Source organism: Mercenaria mercenaria, chromosome 9 (assembly GCF_021730395.1).
Source record: "Mercenaria mercenaria strain notata chromosome 9, MADL_Memer_1, whole genome shotgun sequence".
NCBI lineage: Eukaryota > Metazoa > Mollusca > Bivalvia > Venerida > Veneridae > Mercenaria > Mercenaria mercenaria.
Window position 1 is genome coordinate 60,998,686 of NC_069369.1, and position 20,602 is coordinate 61,019,287.

At 36.9% G+C, this 20,602-nt stretch overlaps 1 protein-coding gene across 1 annotated transcript; it reads left to right on the top strand.

Moving 5' to 3' along the window:
• Positions 1–1,537: 1,537 nt before the first annotated feature.
• Positions 1,538–14,084, top strand: LOC123548043 (fucolectin-like). Its single transcript, XM_053552062.1, has 3 exons — positions 1,538–1,966; positions 7,190–7,444; positions 12,256–14,084. The coding sequence occupies exons 1-3, from the start codon at positions 1,660–1,662 to the stop codon at positions 12,453–12,455; spliced, it is 762 nt and encodes a 253-aa protein (XP_053408037.1). The 5' UTR covers positions 1,538–1,659; the 3' UTR covers positions 12,456–14,084.
• The last annotated feature ends 6,518 nt before the right edge of the window (positions 14,085–20,602 follow it).

The window sequence follows — 20,602 nt, forward strand, 5'->3', positions numbered from 1 at the left end:
CAGAAATAAGCCTAAACACAGGTCAATAAATTGTTAATACCACTTTGCATTGAAAACATATGGTAATAATATTAATTTTATAGTATTATACCATTTTATTAGCTGTTTAAAAACAAAAATCATCCTCATTTATCATTTAACTATTGTAATGTGGTACACTTTAAGGTGAGTTACAACCATGTTGCACAGAAATTTCAAAGTGAAATAACATACTAACTCTGTGCAACATAGACGTATGTTGAGTTGCGACCATGTTGCACTGACTGAAAGTGTCTTCCTGAGATACAACCTTTTTACAATTTTGCTTTTCTTTCACTTCAATTTTAAGAATGTGATTAAGATATTTTAACAAATGATGTATATATGTTAAATAAGGCAAATTATGTAAAATATAAGTGGATTTGGTAAAAAAAATCAAGTTACGACCATGTTGCACTGACCCATCGACTTACTGATTAAGCTGTTGCTTTCATTTCGGTGCGTTCATTACTGCAAAATGTAAACTTGTTAGATGTTCAATAAATGATCTGCTGTTGTCAGAATATAAACATTACTTTTTAAGAGTTACGAACTTGATATCACTACTAAGACACTATTTATTAAACTAAATCACAAAAGACACGGAACTGCTCTGTCTCGCCGCACAAAATTTTGAACTGTGCAATGCCGCCAAACTTTTTCAGACCATGTCATATATTGATGTCTATAACTCATTGAATATTGCGCTTTGGTGGTTAAAAGTTGCACAATATTCAGAGCAAACATTATTTTAAAGGTTAAATTTTATAGCCGTAAGTTGAAAAATGAATTAAACATATCCCGATAAACTTTCGTTTTCGCATTTTATCAACAAAATCACACTTTTAACTCGCCATAACTTACTCAATAAACGTTACTTTTAAACGGGAGTCACATGGCATGTTATTTGTTCATGCTACTTTTCATAGAAATAAATTGAAATGAAAAGATTATAAATGTTCGTTAACATTAGTTACATTGTATAACGCAGTGCATATACAATGTTCGGGTTTAACGTTTTTCTCAACAATTTTTCAGTCATATAAACGTCGTTGTCTACTTGTAGCAGTGAGCACAATGCCCAGCTTTATAGAGCTGCCTCACTGGAATATCACGCCGTAGACACGTGGCATGATACCCCACCCAGTCACATCATACTGACACCGGGATGACCAGTCCTAGCACTATCCTCTTAATGCTAAGCGCCAAGCGAGGAAGCTACTATTACCATTTTTTACGTGTTTGGTATGATGCGGCCGGGGATTGAACCCACGACCTCCCGCACTCGGAGCGGACGCTCTACCACTAGGCTACCGAGGCGGTTAACCTATTGTTTTGAATGTTTCGTATGTTAGCTAATATTGATTAACCAGTCAATCTATTTGTGCAGCACATTAATAATTTAAGGTTATAACAGGAAATCAGGATGCATCGCAGAATTGAAATGCGTTTTTGAATATAACTTCATCAAAGCAATCAATATTGAGTTTTAAGCAATATGATTAAATATACGCTTGAATGTAACAAGCAAACGAAACTCAAGATAATTTGATTTGGATAGATACGGGAATAGTTTAAAAAATAAATTTAGAAATTTAATTTATCTTATTTCTTTGAAAAAAATATTCTAAATTTGTAAATATGTTTCCTTCTAAACAGAGGTATGCATTGATATTCATGCATTTATGCATGTGTAACCACGTTTGGGAAAAACAAGGTATGGAAACGACTGTCCGGTTAAATCGTGACCTGGATTCTGGAGTATGTTTTAAATCCGTACTTCAGACAAGTTACTCGGACTGTTTCAGACGTTTTGAAAGTGGTAAAATTAGCTTCAACGTGATGGTCTACAGAAGGCACTACCTGCTTTGCAAATTGTGTTTTGTCTCCAAGACGCTTACGATAAAAAAGGAGCCTGGGTTTATACTTGTCCATTACCCAATCACAGGTAAGTCATTCGATTACAACTAAACAGCTCCCTTCCAGTTAATCGTCATTGGAAGTTACTTTCCAATAGTCATCTGTCCGTTTGCCCACACCCGTCCAGTAGAAAGGTTAGTGCTAACCTTGCGACTGATATAGTGTTCAAGTACCCAAATGTAATAATGCGTACCATTTGTCATTTGTTACGAAAGAGTTCAATACGGAGATATATGCAGTAATTTCCGTTGGAAATATTAAGTTTTGTTTGCAACGGTATGAGTATCTTTCAATACGATTACCTATTTACACCCTATAAACGACTGTACTCCCCCTCTTCCTCTTGCGAGAGATTAAAACAATAAACAGACATGCGGAAGGTAAGAAATCGTCTTGAAATTAATTATTTTCAAAATTGCTTTACATTGTATGTGTATTAAGTTTAACGATAGGTCTAACATAAATATGTGTATAAGGTGATATAATAGATGAAACTGACAGGTAATGTTGACAAAATGCTGCCAAAATGTTGACTGATCACACTCATTGCTTGAAAATTCACTCGAACAAGTCACGAAACTGATGAATAACACGTCAAAATGATTTGTAATCCAATAATCCATGAAGTTTTCTGAAATAAGTATGCATACTCAATAAATTTATGTAAATAAGATGTTTCATATCTGTTGCGTTTTTGAATGAAAATAATTTTTATCTAGTCGGTGAAAAAACATTCACTGTATGCTGACTTGTCATTTTTGATATTTGATCTGAACGCGTATTTGCGAGTGATATTGTATTCCATTTTGCTACTACAGTAAGCGGTTTATGTCCTTTAAAGGCGTAAATGAAATAAAAATGCATAAAAACATTGTCTATTGATCAATCGTCATGTGTATATTGTCATTTAATGTCGACTCCCTCGTGCTATGCTTGTACTAATCCATTTGGGGTATGGGTGGAGGGTCTGTGACTCGCTATCCTACTTAATTATATAATGAATTGAATGCTTCAGCATCGTTTACATGCAAGTATTCCGTGTTGGTTTTACACACATATACCATCATAAAATACAGAATTAGAAACTGTAAGTATACGCAGGGCCCCTACTATGTCATGCAAGAAATTAACCGTCGATTCCCTATGGAAATCACGCAAAGAAATGTTACCTGACGATTTCAAAATATCGATGAGATGAGACAGGAGGGGACTAAAGGTGGACCCCCGTCTGTCTGTCCGTCTGCCAACAAAAGGATCCTCTGATTTTTTAAAAACCATTGCACCCGCAAGTATCCTGCGAATGGACGTATAGATAGAAAACGATAACGAAAACATTATCGGAAAAGTCGATTACATGTAAGTCTTTATTAGTAATTCAGGGATTACCTCATGGTAAATCAGTCAACAAGATTTAAAGGTAGTACAACTATTTTGTCACGGATAACGGTTTCACTACCCGATTCCCCTTTTCTCAATAATAACATAAACATCTTATCGTTACAAATACCGTGCGCGAGTACAGTTCGATTACTAGGTCATACGTGTTTTCAAACCAAAATTTCTCTACTTACAAAATGGCCTTTCTACTTTTTGATTATGTTTTGTTTTAGCTTGAGCTCACGTTTTTCTTATACAAGACACACTAAAATATGGAATCCTGAGTTTAGGTTACAAAACGCAATCTTTAAAGTTTACAAACATGATGTTTACGAAAACGAATTGTAGTACAGCCGTCGTGTTTACTACCTGTCAAGATTTAACCGTTATTTCTCATGTTTGAAATAATTTACATTTGATAGTGATAACGCTTGCACACGCCGGGAATCTGTCATTGCGGATTTAGTCGTTTTCATTGCTAAGCCTGGCTCAATCCACTTCCGTTGTTTTAAACATGGCCTGAGTTCTACCTGGTCTTTGTTTGAATATCATCGGCAAATTCCGACATTTAAATCGAATGCTGTGTGTTATTTGGTAAGTATAAATGTATGAGAAATGATAATCAAATGACCCAAAATCGAACTCGTCCAAGATTTTATTTAGGGTAATATTCTGACCAAGTGTCATTAAGATTGGGCCAAATTGTAATCCCTAGACAGTTAACAACCTTTTCCTTTGATTTGACCTGGTGACCTAGTTTTTAAGCTCATATGACCCGATATCGAACTCGTTCAAGATTCTATTGAGGGTAACATTCTGACAAAGTTTCATTAAGATTGGACCAAAAGTATGACCTCTACGGTTAACAGTCAAATTGTTGACGACGAAGACGGACGACGAACAGGGTGATCACAAAAGTTCAACTTTAGCACTTCGTGCTCAGGTGACCTAATAAACCCTCATTTTTCCTCTAATGACACTTCTTCTTGTAAAATGGGGACTTATTTCATTCGCAGATTTTTTTTTCAGTAAAAGAAGAAAAGTTTCATGTTAAATTTCGTGTGTTTATGGCAAATACAAAGACAAAACTGAAATAGAGTTGTTTACTGTGCGACGCTGTCAAGAAAGCGATCCGCAAAAGGTTAGTGAATTAAATCTGGCGCCGTTTCACTACAAATCACCCAATTTACTGTTCATATTTTCAAAGCTTATTAATTTTAATTCAATGTGTTGAAATTCTAGAAAATATAGTCTTGTATGCGACACATCGTCTCATGGTGGTCTCATGATGGTGAACATTTGGTCCAAGTTATTTCAGAATCCCTTAATGCATAAAAAAGTTTTGGCACGGACACGAAAAACACACGCTGTTTCACCTTTAAGTGTCACTTTAAGAAGACAAGGGAATTAAAAAGACGGACATTAACTACATATTGCCGATATTTGTGTGTTAACTTTGAGAGAGGTAGGTGTAATAGTATCGAAGTAATTGCACGACCAAATTTATGAGGACACATATACAAACAGACCGAACAGACAGACCGCATGGTGACTCCTATATACCACCCTCCTTCAAACTTTGCGGGTTATAATTATGAAGAAATACTACAGGAACTTAGGAAACGCCGATATTCTATACATAGGTCAGTCGCAAACAGGCATACAGTCTTTTTCCGAAAGTCGCAAGCACTTGTACAGTACTAAAGCAAGCATGCATACAGTCAGGTAATCACACCGAATTTTCTTTCATTGACGGTTATAAACAAATTGGAGATTTTAGCAATGATTTTATTTTATTTTACCAAACTAGTATTGTTTCTTTATCCATGAAACAGTGGAATTGACATGTAGGTCATTCTTCAAGCAAGAAAATATCTACTTTTGACGCCGACAATGTACAATTTATGGACAAAATCAGTGATCAATGGCGTGTTTTGCTATAATTCTACCTGTAATCAGACTAACACATTTTTAACATCAAATAAAATATAAATATACATACCTTCAAAGCAAATCAGTCACTTTAAAATGGTGTTTTTCAACTTTTAGCTGTCAGTTTATTCACTGGCAAGAGGAAGAGGTGGAGTACAGTCGTTTATAGGGTGTGCTATTGCTAACTAAAATTTACGGGAGGCTCCATTGGCGGTTGCATCCGTCGCCATTTCACTTGATCATCTGCATGTTCTATCCCAAACACAATGGCTCTTTTTATTTTTGTATTGTGATAGAGAACAATAAAGAAAAGAAAAATGCGCATTGTTTGAAGAGCAGATCTTATAACTGCTATATAATAAAATTTATTTATTTTATTATGTTTGCTTTAACGTCGCACCGAAGGTCTTATGGCGACTTTCCAGCTTTGATGGTGGGGGAAGACCCCAGGTGCCCCTCTGTGCATTATTTCATCACGAGCGGGCACCTGGGTAGAACCACCGACCTTCCAAGCCAGCTGGATGGCTTCCTCACATAAAGAATTCAAAGCCCCGAGTTAGGCTTGAGCCCACATCGATGAGGGGCAAGTGATTTGAAGTCAGCGACTTTAACCACCCGGCCAAGGAGGCCCCATAACAAAAAGTGATATTCATAATTCGAAAAGTACCGAAGATATATTGATGTACTTGATACGGTGTAAGGCCTCTCATTACACTTTCCATCTCTTCGTTTTTCGGCTTGCGTTTGCGTCTTTATAAAATCACACTCGTGAACCGGTTTGCGAAATCAGTTCGTGGCGGAGAAACAGTTCTCCGATATTTATGCAGGTATGAAGAATATGTCACTTGATTTCCATTTATAACCAACGAATATCAATAGTTATTGCTTCTGCCCACTCAGCTCAATAGGAAGAACTCAGATTTACGGACCTTGGAGCCGTGAGTTCGATCCTCGGGCGAGGCCTTTTTCTTCGTGATGATTGATACTGTGCCTGAATCAGTCGTCCTCCACATCTGATTCATATGGGAAAGTTAGCAGTTACTTGCGGGGAACAGGTTAGTACTTGGACATAACCTAGGAACACTGATTAAGCAAACTGCCCACAGTTACGTAACTGAAATACTGTTGAGAAACGACGCTTTACGCAAACAAATAAAGTTATAGCAGGTTTAAAATGTCAATTCTTTGACAGAAAAGGAAGCTAAATTAACTGTTTCCCCGGCACTATTCAATTCCCTCGCAACCATTTAATGGGTGTGCAGATGTAAAGAACCTATCCTGTAATTGTTGGAATGGTTGAATTGTACGACAAAAAGGTTATTTTTTTTTGTATTGGCGTGCTAGTTAGTCGTTTTCGAGCTCTTTAAACGCATCAACAGTCTAGAATGAAAGACAGATACCAGCCACAATACATATTAAATCATATGAATATATAAATTTTATTGAAAAACAAATACGAATTTTGAGCCTTTGAGCACATCTTAAAAATGTCACAGGTCCTTTTTACAGAAAAGGGGAATTGTAGGTGTTGAAATACATGCTTCTTGTTACGTAATAATCAAGCATAGTTACTATTAATTAATAATATTATGAATAATAGTCGCATAAATCGACAAATTCTAGTACACTGCAGAGGATTTTATATTGAATCAGCAATAATAACTGCCCTCTTCAACTTAATGAGCAACGAATGTGATATTTTCAATGATCAACGGCGTTTGATAGTTTCATGTCACCAGCGTGTGCGCATACCATTTTCTTTTATAAAATTCCAAAACTTAATTTTAATCATGTTTCTATCAATCGAGGTTAACATACTGTTTTAACTGATGTATCATAACCTGTAAATACTAAACAAATCTGTTTTATGGATGTTAGTTTTACAATTAATGCATTCTTATGCTGAACTATTGAATGTTAGTTTTCATCAATCATCTTACAGACACATCACAAGAAAATTTGGCATTTAAAAAACCAACACAACAAAGTTCTATTTATTTTGAGTCTAATGTTGGCAACGCTCCCTCCAGTCTTGCCGTTGATGGCATCCGAGCATCCGACATGATAATAGATGATCACTTTGCCTGCGCACATACAGCTGATCAGTCAGCTGAGGAGTATTGGTGGAGAGTAGATTTGGAACACGTTTACCCAGTTTCAAAGGTTGCCATCTTGAACAGGAAAGAAGAATGCTGTTGTAAGAACCATTCATATTATAGAAAATCTATCCTTTTTGTATTTTTTAATTAATAGGCAGTTTTATTTTTCTTATTTAAGACCAATTCGACTGCTAATTTGACAAACGATTCCTTATAAAGTATTATTTTTCTTTCTATTCCTTAGATTTGTTTTTAGCTCAACTGATTTTTTTCAATATGTATAGCTATTTTTCTCATCCTCTTTCGTCCACGTCAGTAATGAAGTCCACGTCTCAAAAGTTCCGCATTGAAACATTTTTCTCAGACACGACCGAGTCAGATACTTCTAAACTCCAAGTAAGTCTTTAGCAGCAGTACATGATAGATACATGTACCAGTCAGCAGGTAATGTTTTAACTGTAGACTTAGATTTTATCAGAACCTTGCCCGTTTATGACGTAGAAGTTCTGTGACCAAAAGCAAACTAATTTATTGGCTACTCCATACAAACATGATCCATTGGAAAGCACAAAGCGAAACTAAGCAAAATGTTTACAGATCAAGTTTGCACAAGGCAATGAAATATGCAGCATGCCTCACACACCCTAGCTCTGGCTGTAGCCGAATTCTACCTTTAGAAACATTATATGGACTTTATGGTCACAAATAGTTAGTAGGGGAAGATGACTGTCGTGCTTTTGTTTTGGGTTTAAAGCCATTTTTCAACTGTATTTCAGTCATGTAATGGCGGGGACTGTCGTACTATTGTAATAGTAAAGTTAATATAAGGTCCTTTTAAAGCAAAGGACGAAAGAAAGCAAAATAAGCTAGACTCGCTTTGATTAAATCCGTTCAAGAGAGGTAATGAAGTTCACAACATTCCACGTGCCCATTTACTTTGTTCAGAAACACTGAAGGGATTCCATGAAACATTTGCATGTAAGCGGCTTTTTCAAGAACTATAACACATGCTACTTTCATATCTTCACATCTTTTGGCATCATACGATGACGTCAGACAAGTTTACCTCTCATTGATAGACTCATTCAAACAGTAGCTACAGTTATTTTGCTTGGTTGTGTAATGTGCTTCCAAAAGACCTTCTCATATATTTTATTCATATATTCACTCTTGCTGACATTTTTTCAAACTTTTTAATAAAAGATTTTGTACCACCACATATATTTCAAAGTTATCAGCATCATGCCTTACAGCTGTAAAAGCCCAGGTGAAAAGATATTGTGACAAATTATACGAAAACTCTGGTAAAAACATATTTTGGTCGGTAAAAAAATCTGGCGAAATTTCGATTAACAATTACAAGGTGTCTTCAGTCAGTACATACGATTTTCCTACTTTGTATACGACTTTACCACATAACTTAATAAATGAAAAACTAACAGCCCTAATTCAAAAGTCTTTTGCCAGGGAAAATGCTACTTTTCTCGCTTGCAATTTCGATAAAGCATTTTTACTAGTTGCATTGTAATAAATTATACTATGTGGACCTGTGACGAACTTCGGAAAGCCCTTTCCTTTTTATTGAACAATATTTACGTCAGGTTTGGGAATGCAGTTTTTAGACAAGTAATTGGTATTCCCATGGGAACAAATTGTGCACCCCTTGTCGCAGATTTGTTTTTATATTTTTATGAAAGAGATTTTATGTTGGACCTTTCTCCAGGTACACAGGTAGACATTATTACTACATTTAATAGTACATCACGCTATCTACATGATACATTTAATACGGATACTCCGTTTTTTGTCCAGTTGGTGGATACTATTTATCCCCGGCAGCTGCAGTTAAATAAAACCAACAACTCGGATACTACAGTCGGACTAAAAGTACATCTCCAATTAACGCTACGCACATTGGATCTGAAGACGTGCTATTGATAGCCTCGTTCTGACGACCCTTCCGCTAGCCAATCAGAGCCTTACTTACAACATTCTGTATGTGAAAGTAGAAGTTTTAAAAATCTATATTTAGCCTGGGTTTTTCATGTTTATTATGACGGCCACATCATGACTGCGACGTCGTGTTTTGGGAGGTATCATATGTCATGGTACGGACTTAGTCACGTAAGGGGAGAATATTACGTGTCATGCAGCCAGTTAGCTCAGTCGGTAGAGCACTCGCCCTATAAGCGAGGGGTCTCGCGTTTGAGCCCCGGACTAAATGCCCGTTTTTCTCACCCTGTGACATTCTACGCTATTTTGCCCCATGTGGTTCTGGGACGATCTGTGTATGAAAAGAATAGGAACCACTGCCTTACCCTTGCATGATCGTAAGAGGCGACTTATAGGGGCTCCACACTTGGTTTTGCAGTAACTCTGTGATTCCAGCAAGTATGCAAATTTTGATTCCATACCTCATGTTTTTATTTCGATGTAAATGAGATGTGGAACCAAACTTTGTAGTCCTGTTTGGCGCCATATAACCTATACTACGTTGGTGCGCCGTAAAACCCAAATAAATAAATAAATAAATCTACGCTATTTTGATGGTTCAGCCAAATGCTTGTTGAAACGAGTCGTCTGATTGGTTCAAATAAAAATAGATTTGCGAAAATAAAAAGAGCAATATCGGAAATCCAAAATATACAGAAGATTTTACCACGTTTTATACAAAATGTATGACAAGAGGGATGATTTTGATTTTAGTTTTGTAAACTTTCCCCCACCAAACATGCGGTGTGTCTCAGAACAGTGGTCAGAACCTCTTTTCATAAAACGTTTAATGACTTTACTAAATACAATTGGAAAATTGCCATTACCCAAAATCTTACGAAGTTTGTAAACCACATCCCCATAAAAAGAGGGTTTTGATATACCTTCTCGCAGAAGTGTCTTAAAATTGCTATTGTGTTTCAAAAACAAATCTGAATTACGATAGTAAAATTTGGAAACGTATTTACGTAATTTATAATAACGGTAGCCTTGTTGAAGAAGCTTATTTGTAATATATAAGTTACGTTCATTGAAATCCTCAACATGACTACACGCTCTTGCAAACCGGATTAACTGAGAAATATATACCCCATACGATGTAGCCTGGGGTATATCCCCATCCAAATGGGGGAAATTTACAATACTGAAATTAAAATCATCCCTGTTTTGGTATGTAAAAAACTGTCGTAAATAGAGAGATGTAAATCTAGAAATAAAGCAGTATTATTCGAGTTGTTGGTTTTATTTAACTGCAGCTCCCTGGGATAAATATTTTCCACTAACTGATCAAAAAACGGATTATCCATATTAAGTATATCATCCAGATAGCGTGATGTATTATTAAATGCAGTAATATCTGCCTGTGTATCCTGAGAAAGGCTCAACATAAAATCTCTTTCATAACAATATAAAAACAAATCTGCGACAAGAGGTGCACAATTTGTTCCCATGGGACTAGTATAGAATTTTGACAGAAAAATTAAGACTGTAGAACATAATTTTGTTAAGCAAGCTTATATCCCTTCTGTTTGCTTCGAACAGTGTCATGTTCTACAGAATGATACTGTTCTACAAATTCTATGAAATGTGTAAACCCCTATAGTTGAAAAGTTATTTTATCGTAAAATGTACTGACATTATGCTTGCATGGAAATATTACTGAGGAATGCTCATTACACATTATTCTTTAATACTTATTTATCATTTTCTTCTACTGCTTATAAATCAGACTATGGTCAAAATTAATACTTCGTAGGACTGAAGAGTATGACTGATCATCAATGAGCTTGATTTGTATTTTATTTCCTAGTCAGCCCAATGTATTAATTCTGATTAAATTTTTGGATTTCAGAGACACTAATCTAGTATATTATCTGTTTTGCTCAACTCCTTTTTGTATTTCCAGTGCAGAAGGTGAACAATGTTTATGAAAGTTCAGTGTTGAATAAATTTGAATAGCTCTGAAAATAATTAGTGGTGGGTTTTGTTAAAAGTAAAAGGCCTTTTTAATAAAACAAAACAATATTGCTGCATATATGACTGTGCTATTAAGGCTGCAAGGGGCTTACCACAGTAACATTTGATTTTAGTGAAAAATGTTATTTTCTATAAAAATCATGTATGAATATGGGCACATTTTCACAGAATGCCATACATTCGTCTGAACTTATCCAGTAGTAAAACCCAAAACATGATCATAGGTAGTCTTTCAATGAATAGTTTGGACCTTTCTTATTGTCTGTTACATCTCACTAAAATAATACAGCAATTTGTTTAACTAGAACAAACTTTCGTTACACCCTTGTTATCGTTATAACAAGAAAGGTGGTAAAATTTAGCTGATATGGAGGATTGCGGCCAACATCTATGATCAGCTAAGCTTCTGTGAATGCGGAACGTTTTGGTCAGGGAAAATTAGGATTTAGTCAGGGAAAAGTCGGGGAATTTTATTTTCTCTGCTTTATGGGAACCCTGGTTGGGCGACCTGTGGTTTTCCACTTTTTATTTTATAAATCTGACAAAAAATTTACCAAACTGCCAAGTTTCGATGTTTGCTGGTTTCTCTGCAACAAATGCCCAGCAATAGATCTATACGTTTCTTTCAATAACGTCTATAAAAAGAATGCAACCAAGCAAAATAATAGCAGACTCGGTTTGATTGAGTCTGTTCATGAGAGGTAATGGAAAGTGCAACACCCCTCACCCCCCTAGCACCGGCTTAAGCGGAAATCTATTATAAAGATATTGAATGGACTCCATGATCCCAAAGGACCAGAAAATATAACAACACTGAATCCAAGTAAGAATTATGTCAAACATAATTATACATGCGCACTTCTTTTTTGCTATTTTAATTTCGATTCTATTCAGAGTATTTCTGCATTATTGTTATGTTGATCTATTTATTCCATTTTAGCACACTGTCTCCACAAGCTCATCATCACAGTTGGTGAAACCGAAAATAGTATGCATCTGTGTGCTGAATATGAGGGCCCTGTAGGGCCAGGAAAGTCTCAGGATATCTTTTGTCAGAAACCAATGTTGGGACGATTTGTGCGGATTAGTAAAGCAATTCAAGAAACTGTAGTACTGTGTGAAGTTGAAGTTTATCACTAACATATTCTAGACTTGTTAACATGGGGCTTGTGAAGTTGGAAGTTTACCGCTCACATTTGCAAGACCTGTTAACATGGGGCTTCTGAAGTGGAGTTTGTTGCTAACATATGCTTTATCTGTTTAAACCGTCATAAACATTCATAAAAACAAAAGCCTAATTACATCAAGAGGCCGAGTTGTTAAGGCCACTGAATATGAAACGATGTGGGTTCGAGCCTCGTTAAGGTCGTTTAATTGATTAAAGTCGTCCAGATGACTTACAAAAGATCGTTGGTTCTATACAGGTGCCCGCCCTTAATGAAATAATATATGGAGTGACACCTGGTGTCTTCCTCCACTATCAAAAGTTTAAACAACGAGAAAAAATATTAAACAGGGCATGCCACGTTCCACAAACGCAGCCTCCCCAAAACGAAACACAGCACACTGCCAACACCACTCACATACAAAGCAAACACTAGAGAATAAAACGCACAAATAAAGGAAAACAGTGGGGCACCGCCTTGGAACGGTCAGCGGCAAGATCACCACTGGGGAGCTTAAACTGGTATATGGTGCACACCCCCATCATGTTCCAAAGTCACAGGACAGTGTAAATAAAAGTAATCCTCGCCAGGTGAATCTCTAACACAAAATCTTTCTGTTTTTTTTATGGGCACAGTATTACCCCCGGTGTCCGTCCGTTAGCAATTTCGTGTCCGCTGTGTAACTCTTGAACCCCTTGAAGGATTTCAAAGAAACTTAACACAAATGTTCACCACACCGAGACAACGTAAAGAGCGTATGTTTTGGATGTCTCGCTTCAAAGTCAAGGTCACACTTAGGGGTCTTGTTTTTATTTGGCAGATTCCTTTTTTGTTCACTTACAATAAATTGTTTTGAATAACTTCACTTTTATGTTACTATATATAGCTTATTTTAAAACTTTTTTTAATATTGGCCGTAGGGAAAAACCGAGACCACTTTCTGTGGTACAATATGGATGGTACCTCCAATTTTTAGGTGTATTTTGACATACCTTTACCTGGTAAGGATTTTTTTGTGGACTTAGAATTGTTTTTGGAATTTCTTCCCTTTGTTGTTCCTATCCTTTTGGCTTCAACACAATTCTTGCAATTTCTTCCCTTTGTAGTTCATGTCCTTTGGGCTACAACAGTTAAGTTTTTTTTTAAATTTTGCTCCCATCCTCTGATGTAACCCGTCGTGCGTATATTGCCCCGCTTCGCGGAGCTATTGTTTTTGTCTTTTTTAACAGTAGCTTTCCAATCTGCAGAGTTCTTTTTTCTTGAAGCTTTAAGTTTTCTCGTTACTAGAATTATTCACATCTTTTCTCAGATTGTTAATTTCTTCCCGGCTGGAAATTTTGTTTTCATCTTACAGTTTTACTGTTACTCTGTCCAGTCATTTCAGATATTATATGGTTATCTTTCTGTATACAAGGTTCCTTACAATTTTCTTGGTTCTCCTTATCATGATCTTTATTCTTATTATCATTATAGTCACTTTCTTTGTCTGAATCTCATCGATATTGGTTCGAGTTCTACTCGGGGCGTTGAATTCTTCATGTGAGGAAGCTATCCAGCTGGAAAGTCGCCATATGACATATAATTGTGTCGATGCGACATTAAACCCAACAAAAATATAAAAAAAAAATGTCTGAATCTAACAGGTGCTCAATAATTATTACCACAATAAATTCGTCCTTGTTTTTTGTTTTGTTTTGTTTTGTAATGTGCACTTTTGACACTGTCCCAACTTTCATGACAGATATCCAAAATGGTAAAAGTCAAAATAAATTAATAAACCAAGAAATCATGACTAGCCTGCGGGAATATAATCAGGATAAAGAAGACTGTCATATTCACTAAGTACTACTATCATCCTTTAGCAAGTGCTTTTGCACGGATTCCCGCTTGTTTTATGCAGTTGTTGCTGGTGCGTTTTCTTTGCCTCTGCCATCTTGTTGGTTAGTTCATTGTGGCATACCAACAATGATGGAAAACCTGGAAAAACAAAAAGTTAGTATTGCTAGCATATAGTATTGAAACGGCGAGTGCTTAAAGAAAAGTAGTTCTCATACCATGAATGATTTGTTTTGTATTTTCTTATTCCATCTCCTTAGTTTTGTATTCAAAATAATTGCAAGCGAGACCAAGGCAGTTTCTTACCATGAAGAACGACTGAGGAAACCTTTGAGAAGCAATACAATATATAGCAGTAACGATGACATTGCTATTGCTATATAAGGTGGGCCGGTGGTCTAGTGGTAACACGCTTGACTGTCAATCCAGAGGTCCAGGGTTCGAATCCCGGTCCAGGCACTGGAAATTTCTGAGATGCTCTCGAGTGTCTCCCACCTAACTAGAGGCCTGTACTGGTTTTTTCCAGGAAAAAACAGCTTCGCATGTATCGGTGCTATACACCGGACACGTTAAAGAACCAGACTGTCTATTCGCAAAGAGTTAGGCTAAGTCAGCCGGACAGACCTGTATCTAAAAAGGATTTCTCTCTATCTGTTCTGGGGGCTTTATCTCACTCTGTCCCTCTGGTCAGAGGATGAATTTCGCGCCCTGTGTGGCTGCGTTTGCTGTATGTAAAGCGTCTTTGAACGTGCTTATCATAAAAGGGACGCTATATAAATCTAGTATAATAATAATCAGTCAGAACTACGTATATATACTAATTTTTAGTTCACCTGAGCCTTTTTTGACCGCCCGATGTGCGTCGTGTGTCAACAAATTTGTAAAAATATCTTCTTCTAAACCACTGGGCAGATTTACACCAAACTTCAAAGGAATGATCCTTTGGTGGCCCCCTTTCAAAATTGCCCAAAGAATTGAAATCCATGCAGAACTTTGGTTGCCATGACAATTGAAATTAAAACCTTGTCAGAAACTAATTGCCGGATTTCAAAAATACTTTGTAGAAATGATCTCTAGGTGACCCTCTACCAAAATTGCCTAAGCCATTCTGTTTCGGTAAAAAAACATGGCCGCCAAGGGGCGTGGCTTATTTTCCCTATATGGCTTTATTGTAAATTTCAAAAATCTTCTTCAAAACTACTGGGCAGATTTACACTAAACTTCACAGAAATGATCCTTGGGTGGCCCCTATCAAAATTGCCCAAAGAATTGAAATCCATGCAGAACTCTGGTTGCCATGGCAACCGAAAGGAAAAACTTTGAAAATCTTCTTGTCCAAACCCATAATAGCTAGGACTCTATGATAAGCAAGTTTTAAATCCTACCAGGACTGAACTGTTTTGACATCTGTCTTCTGGCCTGTTTCGTCGGGCCCTTAAGGGTGTTTCTCTTGTTGCTGTGTCTTCAGAAAAGGCATTGAGTACATACGTTTTTGGTTCTAAAGGTTTGCTTTTTATATATTTATACACGAGCATTTTTGTGTTTTACATGACATGCCTTTTTGTTTCCATTACGTGTGTTAGAGATTCACCTGAAGGGGATTACTTTTATTTACACTGTCCTGTGTCTTTGAAATATGGTGGGGGTAAGTGTGAGGTTGGGTGCGCACCTTAAACCGGTTTAAGCTCCCCAGTGGTGTTTTTGCCACTGACCGTTCCAAGGCGGTGCCCCACTGTGTTCCTTTGTTTGTTCGTTTTGTCCTAATGTGTTGGCTTTGTGTGTGTGTGTATGTGTGTGTGTGTTTGTGGTGTGCGCGTCTGCGTGCTGTGAGTTTCGTTTTGGTGTGCGTGTGTGTTTGTGGTGTGCGCGTCTGCGTGCTGTGGGTTTCGTTTTGGGGCGGCTGCGTTTTTGGTACGTGGCATTCCCTGTTTGATATTTGTCTTTATTTTTTTTGGTATTTGGTATGTAGCATCATCTAATGGTCCTCTACCAAGTAAGTTCAAATTATCCCCCTTGGGTCAAATATGGCCCTGCCCTTGGGGTCATATGATTTACATAGGCTTATATAGGAAAAACTGAAAATATTCTTGCCAAAAACCACAGGGCTTAGGGCTTTGATATTTTGTATGTAACATCATCTAGTGGTCCTCTACATAGATTGTTCAAATTATCCCCTTAGGAATAGATATGGCCACGCCCCGGGGGTCACATGATTTATATAGGGAAAATCTTCTTGTCCAAAACCACAGGGCCTAGGGCTTTGATATTTGGCATGTAGTATTATCAAATAGTCCTCTACTAAGTTTATTCAAATTACCCACCTAGGGTCAAATATGGCCCCGCCCCAGGGGTCACATGGTTAATATAGACTTATACAAGGAAAGACTTGAAAAGTCTTCTTGTCCTAACCCGCAGGGCCTAGAGGGCTTTGATATAGCAGAAGTTCATCTCTGCAATTTGAAAAAAACTATTTCTTTTTACAGTTTTATTTATTGATGATATTCCACACTTCCTTTTTGATAGTTTCCTGCTGTCTTTTATGTATGCTTCCGCCATTCCTTTTACCTTGCTCTATCGCACTTTCACACTCCCGTCGTCCTGGAGTTTGCCCGGCGTTGATGTTTTATTCAAAGTATCAATAAACATAAATTGTATAGCAGAAGTTCACATAACTCGTGGACATCTATTTGCAGTTTGAACAAAAAGTTTCTTTTCAAAGTTTTATTTATTTATTATGTTTCTTTTGATAGTTTCCTGTCTTTTATGGATATTTCCGCCATTCCGTTTGCCTTGCTCTGTCGCTCTTTCACACTTTGCCCTGCGTTGATGTTTATTTCAAAGTATTTGTTGATCTCCGAAACTTCATTTTACCCATTTTACATACAAAGCACACACAAGAATGGACATTGTAACCATCAATAATATTGACATTTTAAAATGTTACCAACAATAACCTGGACAAAAGGTGTCCATCTTATAATTGGTTACAGTTTTGTTCAAATTATTACTGGCTACAAGCCAAAAACATCTTTTCTTTTGACAGTCAAATTTCAGAGGAAACACGACCGACGACGGATAAAGTCACAATATTACCCTGTGCAATTTGCAAGAACAGCAGGTGTTGAAAAATAATTCATATGTAATTACTTGTGATATTTCTGGATTAAGGTCAGGCAATCATGCAGTTACTTCTGTGCCAGTTGATCCCTCAGCTGCCGCAGGCATAGAGCTCGACATAACGTCTTCTGTCGCAAGCAGTCAATCAATCTCTGTTTCCTCTGAAGTGTTTAAAGAAATTTGTTGGAAATAATTACAAAACGTTTAGTATTGTCCTATTCATCTTCATTCAGTTGTAACCGCCTCGGTAGTCTAGTGGTAGAGCGTCCGCTTCGAGTGCGGGAGTTCTTGGGTTCGATCCCCGGCCGTGTCATATTAAAGACGTAAAAAAATGGTACTAGTAGCTTCCTGGTTTGGCGCTCAGCATTAGGATAGTGCTAGGACTGGTCAGCCCGGTTTTAGTATAATGTGACTGGATGGGGTATCATGCCACGTGTCTACGGCGTGATATTCCAGTTGAGCATTGTGCTCACTGCTACAAGTAGACACCGTCGTTTTCATGACTGAAAACTTGTTGAAAAAGACGTTAAACCCGAACACACACACTAATTCAGTTGTTGGCAATAAAGACAGCGCTCCAGGTTTAATGTTTTTTAATGGAAGCGCTAGCATAATGCAGTCAAATGTTATATAATTACGGAGATAAGTCCTGTTATCAGTGTTCTTATTTTGTAATCGGCAACGGATTATTTACATATTCATCATTAAGAAGTTAAGATATATAACTACAGTTATTGTAATGAATTTGGACAATGACGCCCGACAATGACGATGACACTAGCAGACGGTGGAGGAAGACCCCATTTGCCCCTGCGTGTATTATTTCATCACAGGCTGGCACGTGGGTTGAACCACCGACCTTCCGTAAGTCAGCTGGATTGCTTCTTAACATGAGGATTTCAATGTCCTGGGTGGTGATTGAACCCACATCGGTGAGGTGCTAATGATTTGAAGTCAGCAACCTTAATCACTTGGCCAAGGAGGCCCCCGGCTATGTTTACAGATAGGATATAAAGTAATATTTAACAAACCATTTTCATTACAGTTCTTCTATGTAGGTGTCCCACCACTTCCTTAGTTGATCCTCCTTGTAGAAGCTGGGGAAATATTCTTTTAATTATAGCCATGTTGTGAACCTACTCGTTTGATTTCTGTTCATATTTAAAGGTTGCTTATGAGTGTTCTACCAGATACGTATTTTTGATGCACATCCATGTATGATATGCAACCCCATCACTTATACCACAGCCCAATACCCTTTGAGAAAGAAGTTGCTATGTAAGTCGTACAAATTATAGTCAAAGCTGAGTATGATTTCACAATGTCTAAATTAGAGTAATTTTTCTCACAGTACTATCCAATTTTTGTTGTTTTTAAAATGAACATAGAGAGCGCCGATCTACGGATCGCGGGGTCGTGAGTTCGATCCCCGGGCGGGCCATATGTTCCCCGTGTCGAGTTGATAAAAGACTGTCTGAAATTATTCGTCCTCTACCTCTGATTTATGTGGGGAATTTGGAAGTTACTTGCGGAGGATGATGCGATGATGCCAGTCAAGTTTTCTACATTTTTTGGGATTGGTCAATTTCCCTTAGAGTTATTGCCCTTGATTTAATGCAAAATCTACGTCTGCAGCCATTCCCAATAACAAGCTGGTAGAATTTCGTGAAACTTGAAATAAATATGAACCAACATACTTCGATTATGCCTGTCATTTTTTTCAATTGGTCAATTTTCCTTAGAGTTATTGCCCTTTAATTGTTTAAAAATCTACAGATTTGTACATAAACCAACCCAGAGTACTAGTAAATAGGCAATAAATCTCTTAAGTCATAAACTAACCACTTACTTATTTTTACTTCTTTGTCGAGTTATTTCCCTTAACCTTAGAGGCAAATAAATATAAACAAATTTGCATTGAAGTTTGGAAATTCTGTACACCTTCGTATAAAAACATGTACATGGATCAGCAATTGCCCTGTAAGCTCAACGAACAGTACATCAGACAGTAGTATCTATGGTAGCTGAGTATGCAGTATCATGTAAAGAAAGTTCATCTGATTTCATTTACAAATCCTAACAGAAGGTAACAGTTAAATGACATTAAATAATTTGACGGCTGTTACACATCTCATATTGACAGTTACGCAAAATATCATCAAAGGTCGAGAGCATTCACAATAGAAATGTATGAGAAATTATGTAATTTGGTAGATCATTCTCTTGTACTTTTAATATTCAAAACGGTTACTAGTTCCGACAGGGTTCAAATGACTATGTCTTATGCCAGCAAAGTATTTCAGCCATAAAGGTGAAATTTCGATAAAGGCTTGTAAGTCTGTTGCTGAAGTTTAAAAACTGTAAACAACAAATTCAGCATTTTCACTGGTACCTTATGTGGAATTGCAGTGTAATCATTTTTCAAGCTTGACTTTGTTTTATTCATGGAGATCATGTTGTTGTTTTTTTCAACATAGCTATAGTTAAACACTAAGCCCAGGTCAGTTAGTATGTTTTGCCCATGTTGCTCCGATTTATGGACAGGCTGTGATCTGCAAGTCCCTGAACTGCACCGGTGTTTCAGTTTCAACTTTCAGCTCTCATATAGATCTATTTGATTTAACTAATATACCTGTAAACAAGTTTCAGCCTTTCCAAGTCTGTGTTGTCAGTAGTTGGTGGGATTGTGTATAAACATCCTTTGCTCTCCATCCATCTCTGTCTCTGTCCTTATCCATTCCTAATTAAAAAAAAACAACAATTTTTGTTGTTGTTGTTTTGTTTAGTCAATAACTCTGCTTTGCGTGGACGGATTTTGAAGAAAATTGACACAAGTCACCATAAAAAATTGCTTTGCTTCATTAAGAATCAGGTAAAGATCACCTATGGAGAAAGAACTTTTTTTGTCTAGTCTGTAACTATAAATGCATTAAAATAACTTGACACAAATATAAACCATTGTAAGACATTGTCTCACGTGCAAAGCTCAAGGTCACAGGCACCGAAGTAAGATTTCTTTATTTTAGTTGTACATGAAATTGCTTCCGTTGTATATGATAAAGTACAATACAAGTGTTTTAATTTCAGTTAACCCACTAATTTAAACATGAAATTATGTTAAAAGTAAGCTAATTGGTAATAGTAGATATGAAAAGCTGTTAAAAACTA

What these genes read in the sequence shown, in the direction of transcription:
- LOC123548043 (XM_053552062.1), top strand. Translation starts at nt 1,660, where the DNA reads ATGTTTCCTTCTAAACAGAGGTATGCATTGATATTCATGCATTTATGC. An exon ending in TGTCCATTACCCAATCACAG is followed by an intron (nt 1,967 to 7,189) that starts GTAAGTCATTCG and finishes ATCATCTTACAG; the next exon opens with ACACATCACAAGAAAATTTG. An exon ending in CAGGAAAGAAGAATGCTGTT is followed by an intron (nt 7,445 to 12,255) that starts GTAAGAACCATT and finishes ATTCCATTTTAG; the next exon opens with CACACTGTCTCCACAAGCTC.